Genomic DNA, 15818 nt, shown 5'->3' on the forward strand with positions numbered 1-15818 from the left:
CCCCCCCCCCCCCCCCCCCCCCCGGGGAAGGGCAAGAATGAGGTGGAAGTCAGTGCTGTGAGAACCTGGCTCCACTGTAGAGGAAATAACCTTGAAAACACACAAACCCCAATGCAGATTCATTAGTAGGAGAACTAATGTTTGCTCTAACTTCGGGCCTCTCATCGTCCAGCCCACCCCCTACTCCCCACTCCTCCATCATCAAACTGGTGCAGATTCTGAACAAGTGGGGGTTTTACAGACTCTGGAGTGGCGGTGTGAATCAAGGCCCCTCTCCCCCAGGATCCAGGGGGAAATGCCTTGGTGCCATCCAAATAAACTAACTCCCTACTCCTGGCTGAAATGTTCATGAACACAACGGCAACTGGATGCCCGGCACCCTGGGAGGGTGGCCAGGCCCTGGGGAAAGCAGGTCTTGAGGGGGACACGCTCTCGGCGAAAACCGCACGTCCCCTCTTGAACTACAGGGACTCTTTCACTGAGCGCCTTCCTGTAGTCGAACCACAACCACCTGGACTACTAATAAGAGGGAAAAGAAAGGCGAAAGGGGAAGGGGGGGCGGGCGGTGGTGGCCAAAAGTATGCTCTGGTCGATCCAGGCAACGTGGCGAAGAATTAAAAAGAACCGAATGAAAACGGGGACTGGCACGCTGCTAAGGGCTCGCTTTTGTTAACACGGTTGCCCGAGCCTAGCTCAGCTCCATATTATATGGAAATTCCTTGTTTACCATTCCCGTAGGAGGTCCTTAAATATGGGCCTGCGAACTCCCGTGATTGGGCGCTTACTAGTTAGGGGAGGCAGCCGTCCCGGAGGGCGCCCAGCTCGGAGGGCTGGCTGCCGCTTCACTTGTCGGGAACTTCCTCCCGGTGGTCTTGGTCTCCCCTTGGGGTCTGGTACCGACCGGGTGCCATCCTCATCTCACTGCACCGAGTCCGAGCTGCGCCCACGGTCGGAGCTGCAAGGGCTGGGCAGAGTTCCAGGCCAGAGGGGCCGCGAGGCGTGAGCAGCGCTCCGCCGCGCTCGTCAGAGAAATGGAGCGGCGGCTTCTTTGTGGGCTGCTACATCCCCCTCCCGGGCGCTCGGCGGGGACATTTGATCTGCAGGGTGATTGATAAGTGCGGAGAGGGGCGGCCGTCCCTGCCTCTCCCCCCTCCCCGCCCCCGTTCTTCTTCCCTCCTCCCTCTCGGCTCCCTCCCCGCTTCCTGCCAGAAGCGCTGCCCGGTGGCGAGCCGCTCCAGTGGGGATCTGCCTGCCCTTGGGGGCGCCGCCCGCGCTCGCCGCCGAGCCCCCGCTCCCGGGCCGTGCCGGCCGACGCTGTGCCGGCTCCCACGGCTCCCGCGCCTCCCGGCTGGCCGATGCTGCGGGCGCCTCCGGGGGAAGCCGCGGGTGGCGCGCTCGCCGGGTAAGTTCACGGCAGCACTCGGGAACGCTGGCGCTCACCCCTCCGCCTCTCCCGGCCGCCTGCGCTCGCGGGGGGCGATCGGGCGCCGGAAGCCCGGGCGCGACCCGCCGGGGACCGCGCCGGAGGAGGCCGCCCTCGGTTGCCGCCCCCGCCCGGGCTCGCTGGCTCCGAGACCGCCCGCGCGGGCGTGGTCGGGCTCGGGGCGTCGCGCAGCCCCGGGGCCCCGCCGGTCCGAGATGAACGCTCGCCCGGGCAGGGGCAGCGCGAGTGGCCGTCGCGGATGCGGACCCCGGCAGCCAGCGGGGAGCGCCCGGGGGGCTGAGCTAGCGGTCGGTGCCGGGTGCCCAGAGACCCGGGCATCGCCCAGCCCCCCGGCCGCCGGAGGCGCCCTCCGGGACGGGAACGGGTACCTGCCGCCTGGGGAGGTGGGCGGGCGGCTGACAACCCTCCCCAGCAGGCCCGCCGGACCCCCGTGGACCCCCTCGGGGCCTGGCGGGCGGCCGGGCGAGCGGGCTGTGGAGGCACTGGCGCCCCGAGCCGGGCTCTGCTCAGTCGGATGCCAGGGAGATCGCGGCGACGGAGTCTCCGCTCATGCCTCCCTCGCCCGGCGAGGAGACGGAGCGTTTGCCTTATTTTAGCGGCCGCCTCTGCCTCCCTTAGGCTCCCAGCTCACCCAGAACCTTTCCGCCACCCCAAAAGCCGGCTCTCGCTAGCGGGGTGTCGCGGCGGGTCTTCCCGAGACGCCAGGCCAAATGAAACTTACTTAAAGTGCTTTTTCCGGGTCGGGGCTGATTCGATTCCAAGAACTGTGTTGGGGAAAGCGGCTGTAGAAGCTCGGGGACAGGCAGGAGGCCGAGGAGTGGGGCGAGGGGGGGGGGGTAGTCCACCGACCCGTGTCGGAAGCTAACCAAGGAAGATCTGTCACACCATCTCTGCGCTCCCAGTGTGCCCCCCACTCCAGCCAGCTTACCACCGCATTTCCTTCACTCTGTCATGTTCACGGATTTCAAGCCCCCCAGCTGCTCCCCATCTATCTACCCCTTCCCTCCCTCTCCCCCCCTTGAAATTCTTAAGAAAATAGTCTCCATCTTCAAGGAGTATTGACAGCGTCATCATTGTCTTGGAGGAAATTGCTCTATTTGCGAACTAAAACTAATATTTCATATTTCACTTTCAGATACTTTTTTTTTTTTTTTTTTAGAAAGCACACGTTTAGGTAAGACACCATCACCACTGTTTAAGTTTAGGCAGATAGTTCTTCTCGAATTCACACTGAGCAGTAGTGAGCTTTTGGGAAAGCTCCTGGACCAGGGCTCAGAATCCCTGGGTTCTGCCTCTCATTTTATAGATTCTTGAACTTAGGCAAGTCAGCACTTCTCCTGGTTGAGGAATGCCCTCATCTAGAAAATGAATCTGATTGCAAAGGTCTTGCCCAGCTCTCATATTGGCTTCTGCTTCAACGAAATATTAACCTAATTAATTAATGTTTGGTAAATGAATGACAACGAATAAGCCATATCTCTCTAGGAACTACGTCTGTTTAGCGTTTAGAAATATGGAGGAACAAATGCCCCTTTGCTGTGAAAGGAAGCTTAATCGTGCACTGCATCACTCCGCATCTAATGATGCAATTGCAATAGAGAGTGGGAGGCCATCGGCCGGCTGCCCCTCCCCCTCGGAGGACAGCTCAGCTCGGGAGCCCTTTGGCACAGAGAAGGGAACTTGGAGGCCCCAGAAGGAAAGGATCTTGCCCAAGATCACGCAAGAATTACAGGATGGGGAGGGGGCTCACGATGTCTGGTCCAAGGCTCTTCCCCAAAGGGACAGGAGAGGGGAAAGGTGAAAGCCTGAGAAACATTCTGGAGGAAACTGCCAAAGCCACAGGTTGCCTTAGCGTCCAAGTCTATAAACTATCAGAGCCCTTCTGGGGGAGGAAGGAGCCAAGAGCTGGTGTGGACGTGAGCCTAACCTGGAGGCAGGAAGGAGAGAAGCGGGGGGGGGGGGGGGGGTGCTCTCCATCCTCAGGCGGCTCCTTTTGCCAGTGGGATTGTCTCTATTCCAAAGCTGGCCCTGCAAGGGGACCCTGTGTCAACTCTGTCTGAAGCAGGCTGGGACTGAAGAGGCGGGGAAAGCAAGTGTAAGTATGTTATGGGACAGGCGCATCCCCGGCCAATTCCTTCACCCCCTCTCTTCCACTGCCTCCTTTTTCTGCCTCACCAGAGGCTGCCCCTGGCCCTTCCAGGCAACAGCAGACATTCACATTTGCAAATGGACTCCACACCGGGGACACACCTGGTTCCAAGGGACCTTAACCTAATGCAGGAGAAGGGAGATAATGAAAGCCATAACCCAACACCTGGCAGTTACTAAGGCTCTGAAAAGGTTATCTGAATCCAATTGAATGTCAGCTGGAAGGGCCCATACAGCCCATCCCCTTTTGCCAACAGCTATGGGAAGATCCAGAAAGAAGGGACATACCTGGCAGCAGAGCTAGATCAGAACCCAGGTCTACTGGATGTCAGGCCAAGACCTCTTCCGTCTCTCGTCTTTCTCGGGAGCCAGTCTTCCTGCCTTCTGTGCTAGCTCCCCTGCCCTTGCTGCCTGGAGGCTTAGGCCCCCTCCGTGTGCTCCCACTCCTGGGCACCCACACCCAGCCAAGTGAGGCTCCGCCTGGCAGTGCCTCTCTGACACCCACTCCTCCTTCCTGCAGGCAAAAAGCACACGTTCAAACTTCATTATCCAGCTAACTATCAACCTTAGGGGGAGAAGGGTTTTGTTGTCGTTTCCCTCTAACGTTGAGCTGGCTTTTCAGAATCCAAGCAGATATCTGTTTGGCCAGTCACCACCCGGAAAGTAATTTCCTCAGTACTGAAACAAAGCTCTATATGTAAAGCACAAATCCCCTCTTCGACCTCCTACACAGACACTCCAGAGCGGGCACACACCCCACCCAGCACCCAGAGCATCAGAGCCCAGAGCTAGGAGGCTGGCAGGCAGGCCCCAGTCCTGTAGCAAAGAGGCACATCTCCTACACACACGCGTGCATGCGCGCGCACACACACACACACACACCCCTCGCACTGGGGAGATCTGGATCTCTGCTTGGGCATGTGGAATGAGACCCCACTGGAAGGGCCAGGAGGGAGTGGCAGGTGGGAGACACCACTAGAAGGGGCCAGAGGCCCAGGAGTCCCAGCGGTCCCGGCCCCTCAGCAGGGCCCCTCCTGGAGAATCCCTCTCCAGGAGCTTCGCCAGCCGCTCACCGCCCGCCGGGTTGGAGGTGGAGTAGTTCAGAATCAACTGACGCAGCCCGGATTTGTGCTTTGCGAAGCCACTCGCGGGGAAGGGAAGCATCTGCCCCTCCCTCCCCCACCGCGCGCCCTCGATCCACCGCCTGCCCCCTCCCCGCGTGACGTCACCCTAGCCCTGTCCGGGGGAGCCTACAAAACCTCTCAAATTCAAACTGCTAGGCGCACTGCCGCCGCCGCCACCGGATTGGAAGCGCGCGCCCAGGCTCGGCCGCCGCCGCCGCCGCCGCTGCCGCTGCCGCTGCCTCCGCCGCCCGCCGCCCCGGCCGGCCGGCTCCCCGACCTCCCTACGCAATCGCACCCCCGGGTCCCCATCGACTGAGCCCCTCGCCGCTCCGGCCCTCCTCTCCTCCCCTGCGGCCTGCCAGATTTCCAATTTCTGCGCACTCCCCCAGCCACATTAGATCCGGCGGCAGAAAGCAGGGCAGCCCCCCGGGAAGCGGCGTCTTCTTTTACCTTGCTCTTCTTCTCTTTCCGAAGATGCTAAACTACTGGCGGACTGCGGAGGAGAGGGGTCCCGTCTTCTCCTGATGTGTGAGTAACCCCCACCCCGCTCTGTCTTTGCTCTTCCATCCTCTCTCCCTCCCCCACCGCCAGTCCCCTGATTTTCCCACCCCCTTTTTGCGCAGTTAAAAAAAAAAAAAAAGTAAAGCGATTTCTGCTGCGAGCCTAAGACGGGCGAGCCGCCCGAGATCTCTTCAAGATACCCCAGGGGAGGAGGTGATGGGCTGGATTTAGTAGGACAACTCGATTACTAATGACTCCGCGGCTGGCTGCGACCCGCCGGGAAATCAGGTGCAAGCATGTGTGCTCTGGGACGCGCGTGTGGGTGGGCCGGCGGGGGCCGGCGGCGGGGGTGGGGGGCGTGGGGGGTGGGAGGTGGAGGGCGAGGAGAGGAGAAACCGCTTGGAGAAATGCAGTGATTTCAATGTGCCGTGTTGCCCACTCCCCGCATTCTCCGTGCCTCCCACTCCGCCCCCTTGCTTTGCCATTTTAATCGGGCTTCCTTGTTTCTTTCTCCCCCGCATCCTGCTCTCTCCGGCACCCTTCCCCAAGGTTTGCCTGTAGGTACCTGAACTGACACCGACGGTGCCTAAAGATGCTGAGCGGCGTTTGGTTCCTCAGTGTGTTAACCGTGGCCGGGATCTTACAGACGGAGAGCCGCAAAACTGCCAAAGACATTTGCAAGATCCGCTGCCTGTGCGAAGAGAAGGAAAACGTACTGAATATAAACTGCGAAAACAAAGGATTTACAACTGTCAGCCTGCTCCAGCCCCCCCAGTATCGAATCTACCAGCTTTTCCTCAATGGAAACCTCCTGACCAGACTGTACCCTAACGAGTTCGTCAATTACTCCAACGCGGTGACTCTCCACCTGGGCAACAACGGGCTGCAGGAGATCCGCACCGGGGCGTTCAGCGGCCTCAAAACCCTCAAGAGACTGCACCTCAACAACAACAAGCTCGAGGTGCTGAGGGAAGACACCTTCCTCGGCCTGGAGAACCTCGAGTACCTCCAGGCCGACTACAATTACATCAGTGCCATCGAGGCAGGGGCCTTCAGCAAACTGAATAAGCTCAAAGTGCTCATCCTGAATGACAACCTTCTGCTGTCGCTGCCCAGCAATGTGTTCCGCTTCGTCCTGCTGACCCACTTAGACCTGAGAGGGAACAGGCTGAAAGTGATGCCTTTCGCGGGTGTCCTGGAGCATATCGGAGGGATCATGGAGATTCAGCTGGAGGAAAACCCATGGAATTGCACCTGTGACTTGCTTCCTCTCAAAGCCTGGCTGGACACCATAACTGTTTTTGTCGGGGAGATTGTCTGTGAAACTCCCTTTAGATTGCATGGGAAAGATGTGACCCAACTGACCAGGCAAGATCTCTGTCCCAGAAAAAGCACTGGTGACTCCAGTCAGAGGGGCGGCCACGCTGACACGCATGTCCAGAGGCTGTCGCCTACAATGAATCCTGCTCTCAACCCAACCAGGGCTCCCAAAGCCAGCCGGCCACCCAAAATGAGAAATCGCCCAACTCCCCGGGTCACCGTGTCAAAGGACAGGCAGAGCTTTGGACCGATCATGGTGTACCAGACCAAGTCCCCTGTACCCCTCACCTGCCCCAGTAGCTGTGTCTGCACCTCTCAGAGCTCAGACAATGGTCTAAATGTAAATTGTCAAGAAAGGAAGTTCACGAACATCTCCGACCTGCAGCCCAAACCCACTAGTCCAAAGAAGCTCTACCTGACAGGGAACTATCTCCAAACTGTCTACAGGAACGACCTCTTAGAATACAGTTCTTTGGATTTGTTGCATCTAGGAAACAACAGGATTGCAGTCATTCAGGAAGGTGCCTTCACAAACCTGACCAGCCTACGCAGACTTTATCTGAATGGCAATTACCTTGAAGTGCTGTATCCTTCCATGTTTGATGGACTGCAGAGCTTGCAGTATCTCTATTTAGAGTATAATGTCATTAAGGAAATTAAACCACTGACCTTCGATGCTTTGATTAACCTACAGCTACTGTTTCTCAATAACAACCTGCTGCGGTCCCTGCCCGATAATATATTTGGGGGAACAGCCCTGACCAGGCTGAACCTGAGAAACAACCATTTTTCTCACCTGCCTGTGAAAGGGGTTCTGGACCAGCTTCCAGCTTTTATTCAGATAGATCTGCAAGAGAACCCCTGGGACTGCACCTGCGACATCATGGGCCTCAAGGACTGGACAGAACATGCCAACTCCCCCGTCATCATCAATGAGGTGACCTGTGAATCTCCCGCGAAGCATGCAGGGGAGATACTGAAGTTTCTGGGGAGGGAAGCAATTTGTCCAGACAGCCCGAACTTGTCAGACGGAACCGTTCTGTCCATGAATCACAACACAGACACCCCTCGGTCGCTTACCGTGTCTCCCAGTTCCTACCCAGAACTACACACTGAAGTTCCTCTCTCTGTCTTAATTTTAGGACTGCTTGTCGTCTTTATCTTATCAGTCTGTTTCGGGGCTGGCTTATTTGTCTTTGTCCTGAAACGCAGAAAGGGGGTGCCAAGCGTTCCGAGGAGTGCCAACAACTTAGACGTAAGTTCCTTCCAGTTACAGTATGGGTCTTACAACACTGAGACTCAGGACAAGACAGATGGCCACGTCTATAACTATATCCCCCCGCCTGTGGGGCAGATGTGCCAAAACCCCATCTACATGCAGAAGGAAGGAGACCCAGTAGCCTATTACCGAAACCTGCAAGAATTCAGCTACGGCAACCTGGAGGAGAAGAAAGAAGAGCCAGCCACGCTCGCTTACACTATAAGTGCCACCGAGTTGCTCGAAAAGCAAGCCACGCCAAGAGAGCCCGAGCTGCTGTATCAGAATATTGCTGAGCGAGTCAAGGAACTTCCCAGTGCAGGACTGGTCCACTATAACTTTTGTACCTTACCTAAAAGGCAGTTCGCCCCTTCCTATGAATCTCGACGCCAAAACCAGGACAGAATCAATAAAACCGTTTTATACGGAACTCCCAGGAAATGCTTTGTGGGGCAGTCAAAACCCGACCACCCTTTACTGCAAGCTAAGCCGCAATCAGAACCAGACTACCTCGAAGTTCTGGAGAAACAAACTGCAATCAGTCAGCTGTGAAGGGAAACCACTTACAACCCTATGGCATCCAAGGATGCTGCTCCAAACTGTTGGAGGCACTACATTTGCTTTTGTGTGTGTTTGTGTTCTCCCTCTCTCAGCATCAATGGGGGACTTTGAAAATGTTTGGGGGATGGGGTGAAGCAATGATACTGCTTTTCCAAGTTTTCCTTTAAGTTATTTCTCTCTTGCTCCCCCCACCCCACCTTCCCCCCCCCCTTCTCTCCTTAGGAATCATCATTGAACATGAATGTTTCTACAGTGCATTTTTTTCATATATTTTGTTTATGGTTTTGTTCCTTTTTTTCTTCTTTTATTTTTCCAGTGTGGGAATGGGAAGAGGTGATTATAGTGAATGAAGAAAGAGTAAGCAAACTTTTCACGTAAAAATGGATATTTAGTGTATTTTGTAGAAGATCTCCAAAGATCTTTTGAGACTATAAATTTTTTTGTAAATAATGATATATGGTATTTCTGTCTTCAGTTACCAAGTATAGCCACTAGGCATCACTTCTTTGTGTTAAAGTGCCTTTGCACTTTAAGTACATTACTTAAATGTTGCTTTTAGCTTTGATAAATTGAACATATTTTAATGTGTTGTATTTTTGAAATTAAAAACACTGTAAAATAGATAAAAATGTCAGCTATATTAAGTCAACGTACAGTTTGCTTGAGTTATAGAAACCAGCCTGTCATCAAATGATTCTAGTTGTAGGACTGTAGAGATTTAACTGTAAAATATTTCCTTTCCTCTGGGTTTGTTCTAAGTGATTTTATTTAAGTCAACTAAGGGGATTTAACAGTGGACTAGAGGTAAGAAACTGCCTCGGTCGGGATTAGTAATTCATTAATAAAACATATTTAACCCAATATCAGAGTGAATTGAACAATTAATGCCCTTCCGTAAATCATTATTTTACACTAACATGGTCAGTGTTTTAGATTATTTTCCTAAGTAAGAGTGCATTACACAACTTGTAATATATTTTTTCTGCATTAAATTAGATATTTTTATATATTTAAATGAAAGAGTCTGTATTTCTAACTTTTTAATTGAAATTAATATTTTTTCTGCCTACTGAAACATTTTCTATAAACTCACACCAGTAGAGGCCGCCACACACCTCATTTAATAAAGACATATGAGCCATTAAATACCTTGAAGGAACACTTCAAAGGTGAGATTAAAACATCCCAAGTAAGTTCTCTGCAAATTCAAGGCAACAGAGACAAATGCGTACATCACTTTCTATTTCTTTTAGCATTAAAGATTAGATTCAGAATCCTCAATTTTCACATTTTCAAAGAAAGCAGCATTTTCCTCTTACATTTATTGAAGCGTTAATGGGGTGCTATCAGATCATGTACTATTTGCATCTCCAAATCAATTGAAAAGCACCTAAACCAAGAAAGTAAGCATCTTTTCTCTTCTGCCTTCTTGAGGCATGTGCTACTTGAATTTTTCCTTGTCTGCTCAAGCAAGCCTTTCGTTTTGGTCTTAGTATTAGAATGATTTTAACTAACCAAGTCTATATAACATTTATGAAGCCTTATTAGCCTGTAAAGAATTTTTAGATGCAAACATTATTGTGCAATTTAAACAAACAGCCCTTCTTTACAACAAAAAATAGTTTTGTTTTGTCTATTGTAAATCCTTATGCAACTGGGATGGTGATCTGCATATAAAGTAGTCCAGCTTTTCAATTCCTTATTAAAGCAATTGATGGCGTCTGAAAGAAGCACACTGTTTCCTTTTCATAAATAGGTTACTGCACATAATAATCCTTTATTATCATGTGGAGATTGAAGTGGATCCTGATAACTTACTTTTAAAGCTTTAAAATGACTAATAGTACATTGTCTGTCACTATAAACAATTCATGTGATAGGCTCTCAATTAGAAATTACTTAAGTCCAAATTATTTGGATTAGTAACTACTGGTGCAAAATAGTTTTTTAACAATAGAAGTCAATTATGTATATTTCAATGTAAAGGGCATTCGGGAAAAAAAATGCCTTTACCAACCCCAAATCTCTGAATATCTACAGTGACAAGCTAACATGTTCACTCTTTGATTAGAGATCATAATTCCTATCCAAATCCATTAGATCAAAATAAAAAATGGTGGCCTGAAATGATCTACAGGAAAGTTAATGTAGTGAGATTTTTACATTTCCTAGAAGAGGAGAGAGAGTATTATGTTAACTCAACTTGGAGATAGCTCCTGGCAAAGCCACCTCCTTTTTGAGTGAAGTATATACATACACATATGTGTATGTGTGTATATGTATGTACATATATATATACATATACATATATACACACACATATATATACACACACCTACACACACACACACCTACACACACACACATAAGAGTTTCAAAAAATCCTCTTGTGGCTGCTCTCATTTTGTGCAATGATAAATACAGAATACAGAGTACAGAGGTAGGTATTTTGGGAAGTGATTATAAAGGCAAATTAGTATACATATTCCGTTAAGATAGTTTTTAGGTTTCAACTATATATCTAACTAGAACTACTGATGTAGTGATTCCACTTCAGTGTTTGTTCTTATTCACCTGAAAGGAAAGTCATTCCATTATCCATAGAAAATTCAATTCATTGATCTTAAATAGAGATAGCTTAATATTCATTTAGTTACATTATTTTAAAGAGGCCTCCTGGAAGAACTCAGATTCATAAACTCTCTCGCTTAATCGTTAGGATGTAAATCTAGATTCTCATGCTCCTTAGATTTTTACTTCATTTGTATTAGGTTTTAAGATGAAATTGTTTGAATGCGGTTCAGACTATTTCATTTAAAGGCATCATACACCATATACTTTGAAGCTTTATTTTCTAATGCAATCACAAACACTTTTACGTTTATTAACTTATTAGCATCCCCACTGACTATATTGTTTTGCTTTATCCACTCCAGTGCTATTTTATTTTAGGATTTTGTTTTTATCTCCTACAGCTGGATTTTGCTATTTCTCTTTTATTTCCTATGCAACCTGTAATGGGTATGAGCATCAGCACAGCGAAATGGTTCCAGCCAACAGAATGTGATCTCCCCTGGGCCTGCCTGGAACAGATCTATATGTCTGGCCCTACAAATGGCAAATGGTAATTTCCTTCGATTCTAGCTCTTAGTTGCTTTCACTGTTTCTGAATATACCTGTGACTAAGTTTGTATTGAAACACTCAAAAGAACTGCTTCTCAGTCTGGACACAATTGCCAAGAGTTTGATTTGGTTCTGGACTTTGGTCAACCTGTGTGCCTTTTTCATTCCCGCCAGCAGCTGGTGAGTAAGGAAATGATGCTTCAATTTCTTCTGCTTTGTCCTCTGACCTCTAAGGTTATTTAATTTTTCTAATTATTTCCATTTCATCGAGGGCTCCATATTTTAATGCATTCTACCAAACAAACAAACAAACAAACCCATATAGGGAACAAGAGAGGTTCTGTGATTTTTCAGATCCTAGAAATTCATTTTGATTGCACACGTTCCAGAAACATACTGGATTGGATGCTAGAGTGAAGAAAGTTTTCCAGACGATTCTCCCAATTCAATCATTTCTTCATTCATTCATTCGTTCAATACATATTTATTGAGTGCTTGCTTCCTAGGTGCCAGGCTCTATGCTGTGTGCTGAAGGGGCACAGAGTTACTGTAGACAGGATCTCTGCCCCACCCCCTCGACCCTTACCCCACCCTCACCCCTCACCTCCTGCAGGGAGCTTACAGCTAATAGAGGAGAACCTTATTTGAATGACAATCACCCAGAGTCAACAGTGGGAACAGTAATGAAATGCAGGAAGTTGGATTTTTAAAGGTGATTCTGTGCAATGAAGTATGAGTGATAAGTCATAAATAGACTAGCTACAGTGTAACCACCATTAACATCTCTTGAAAATCACACAGCTAAAAAGGCGGGGAAACCCACAAAAATAAAACCAACTTCTGCAGGATACGGCCCAATATTACCGCCTGAAGATAGCTACATCCTCGTGCTATCTAAAGATCTACATTATAAAGATGAGTCCCAAAACTGTAAATACAAAATCACAAACGTAGTAAACATTTTCTGGGAACATCCATGTCTTAGAGGCAGTATTTGCTTTATATTTCGGTGGCTTTAAAAGGTAACATTTTGGCTTAAGTGTCATTTGCCAATACAATGATAACATGACACTTACCGGAATCCTGAGAGACAAAATTAAGTACTGTATATAGGCGTACTTTGCTTCTCACAATGGTCGTGCAAAAAGTCACGTGTAAATTGAAGTTTTGTAAATCAAATTGTATTTTAAATGCATTAGGGGAGCTGCCACTTAGAGGACACTTGTGAATCCTTTTATAAAGCAGAAAACCATTTTATAGTACAAGTAATCACTCTAATTCATCTGTTTTGTATGTTGGGATTTTCAATATCGACTTTGCTTAAAACAGAGCCTACCTGCATAATAAGAGTGTGTTTTGCTAGTGCTGCTTGTGTTACCAGTCTCTTGGTTGCTAAGGGCTCATACTTGAAAATTTGCTGCTGTGTTGTGTGAATTGAGCTATCGAGCGATTCTGTGATGGCACAGCAGCATTCCTGAACAGCCCAAGTAGCCAGCCCGTTTCAACTCAATTGAACACAGGACTCTTGTCAGCAGCATCTCCTCTCTCAGATGTGGCCATGTTTTCTTAGAGGGTAGTGACTCCTGAATTCACATCCTATAAAGTGCTTAGAGTCACAGGTTTTATAATAAATATGGCATTATGTAAATACATTGAACTGCATGTGCGTTTGGAATTTTTTAGCAGTATTTTAGCTTGAAAGTACTTGTATGAATACTGTTAGATTTAGTTGCAAATAATTGTTGTCAAGTTATTGGAATAAATGGCAAATGAAACAAGCTCTCGTGTAGACTTCTGTGCCAAATAGTGACACTGTTTCAAAACTTGAATGTCATAGTTTGGGCTGTTAATTGGCCAACTGAAATACTGAAAAAGTGACCAATTACATTGTGTTCTATTGGATAAACTGTTTATACAGGCATTTTATGCTAGACTTAGCTTTCAGTTAATAAATATTCACTAGAAAAGCACATTTGAATTAGTTAGAAAAGTTCTTTACAATTTTAAGAGGAATTAATGACAAAGTATTTTGAATTAGAAAAATTCTTTAGAATCTTAAGTGGAATTAATGACAAACTATTACTGGAACTTTGATATAAACTGTTCAAATGTTTACAAATTAAGGTCTTCTAGTCCTTATATGATTATAATTTACATATTAAGGGTAAAATTAGTTTCTTTAAAACATATTAATACTTTTCCATGAATGTCCATTAGTATCAGACTTAAAAATTAAAAGTAAAAAGAGCAACAAAAACCAGTTCAAACAGAGATGTCTCTCCAGGAATTGAAAGTCTACTGATTTTCCACACACACCCACCACACACACACACCCACTCCACAGCCAACTGGTTTTCATGATAAAAATTCCAATACCAGGGGCACCTGGGTGGCTCAGTGGTTGAGCATCTGCCTTTGGCTCAAGTCATGGTCCCGGGGTCCTGGATCGAATCTCGCATCAGGCTTCCCACAGGGAGCCAGGAGCCTACTTCTCCTTCTGCCTGTGTGTCTCTGCCTCTCTCGCTCTCTCTCTCTGTCTCTCATGAATAAATAAATAAAATCCTTTAAAAATTCTAATACCAAAAGTAATCTGATAAATTTATATTTTATAAAATAAGACAGATTGACTTGCAAATCCAAGGAATAGAAACTATGAATTCACTCATGGAGATGTTATCACTATGTTTGCAAAGACTAGAGTTAAAATGAGAGAGAGAGAGAGAGAGAGAGAGAGAGAGAGAGAGAGAGAGAGAGAGAAAGAGAGAGAAAGAGAGAGAGAGAGAAAAAGATGCATCTGTTGCTGTAATTGTGATATATATATATAGCAAAGTGGCTTCTTTGGCTATTTGTATTTGGTTGAACATCAGAATATATTGCCAGGTACGCTCCATTCACCAATGTATAGCCTAACAAAGGATCTGAGATTCCTGTGGTGAACAGGAAGGTATTGAGAACAAAGCATCCCCTTCTTGAGATTATTAAGTCGCTATATGCAGAATATATCCAGCATATTCGTGTAGCCTTCACAAGATGGCTAAAACAATTAGACTAGCCTCATTTTGAACTGTTTTGTTGAAGAATGAGAGCTGGTGCTTGATACACTAGATTATCTGGTCATTTAAAAAGATTGCCTGGGTGGCACAGTCGGTTGAGCACCCAACTTTTGGTTTCAGCTCAGGTCCTGGTCTCAGGGTTGTGGGATCAAGCCTCCCATCAAACTTAGTGCTCAGCATGGATTAGGCTTGGGACTCTCTCTCTCTCCTTCTGCCCCTCCCACCTCTCTCTCTCTCTCTCAAATCAATCAATCAATCAATCTTTTAAAAAAAGATTACTTGAAAGGGAATGGGAACGAAAGCAATGCATAGCTCCCTATTCTGAATGCAGGTCATCAGCAAGTCAGATGTGTCCATTGATACTGAAAAAAGATCATCAAGGTAGATGTTGTCATTCCAGAAGGGGTCTGGAAATGCACCTGGATCCATGTTTCCCTGGGCAACCACTTGCTAATTAGTATACATCATTTTTATTAATTTAATTTTCAAACATTATTTTCTATTTAGGCAAAAAATGTTCCTTTTTGCCTAAAAAGGAATATTTGAGCGAATTATCTGTCAAATCCAGTTACCTGGCATTTTTGGACAGATCCGACCTTGACAGAATGTTGGCTTCAACATGAAATACCGGGTACTTTCCAGCTCATGAGTGACTGTTGGGCAGACAGGATGGGTGAATGGATAATCCTTGGCCAAGTCCCTCGCTTCTCAACCCCCTTTCATCTTCACATCATTAACACCTGACACAGTGTTTCAGAACATAGTAACTCTCCAGTAAATATTTCCTTGATAAATAAATGAATAAGACTCTGGCTTTCATGTGAACAATGAAGAAAAGGTTGAAAACTGGAGGATATAAGTTCAAAGCATAATTACAATGGATTTCTAGCTATTCCAGGAAGTCTGAAACAAATGTTCACTTGGAACATTTTCAGAACTCATTTTCAGAGGCATACACACACACACATACACACACATACAAGACACACCCTATGAGGATGGCAGAGAAGTTATGATAACACATAGCCAAGATCCCAAGTTTATTACATGCAAGCAGGCCCAATTTTAAGTGATACTTGAGTCTCTCTATTGAACCCAATGATCTCATTCTAGATTTAAAAGTAGCTTTACTGCTGAGCTGTGAGATTGCCTTGTTATTGGCTTTTGGAATTGGGAGATTCTGAGTTGAGAGAAAGTGCACTCCCTGACAAGCTTGAATGATGAATTCTTCTGGAGCTTATCACATAGTTCTTCCTATGGCTCTGTAGATTTAATTGGTTTGTTTC

General features: G+C 47.5%; 1 protein-coding gene across 9 annotated transcripts; it reads left to right on the top strand.

Annotated features, from left to right (window-relative positions):
• The first annotated feature begins 1177 nt into the window (after window positions 1-1177).
• Window positions 1178-10086, top strand: SLITRK2 (SLIT and NTRK like family member 2). 9 transcript variants are annotated; one of them, XM_041742009.1, is made up of 4 exons: window positions 1178-1402; window positions 3467-3539; window positions 5191-5244; window positions 5340-10086. In XM_041742009.1, the coding sequence occupies exon 4, from the start codon at window positions 5810-5812 to the stop codon at window positions 8345-8347; it is 2538 nt and encodes an 845-aa protein (XP_041597943.1). In that variant the 5' UTR covers window positions 1178-1402; window positions 3467-3539; window positions 5191-5244; window positions 5340-5809; the 3' UTR covers window positions 8348-10086. The 9 variants fall into 9 exon arrangements, with proteins under 9 accessions (XP_041597943.1, XP_041597946.1, XP_041597940.1 ...); XM_041742012.1 differs by having other exon boundaries at window positions 5767-10086; XM_041742006.1 differs by having other exon boundaries at window positions 5106-10086.
• Window positions 10087-15818: the final 5732 nt, after the last annotated feature.

The sequence above is a fragment of the Vulpes lagopus genome, chromosome X (genome assembly GCF_018345385.1).
Source record: "Vulpes lagopus strain Blue_001 chromosome X, ASM1834538v1, whole genome shotgun sequence".
In the NCBI taxonomy this organism is placed as follows: Eukaryota; Metazoa; Chordata; class Mammalia; order Carnivora; family Canidae; genus Vulpes; species Vulpes lagopus.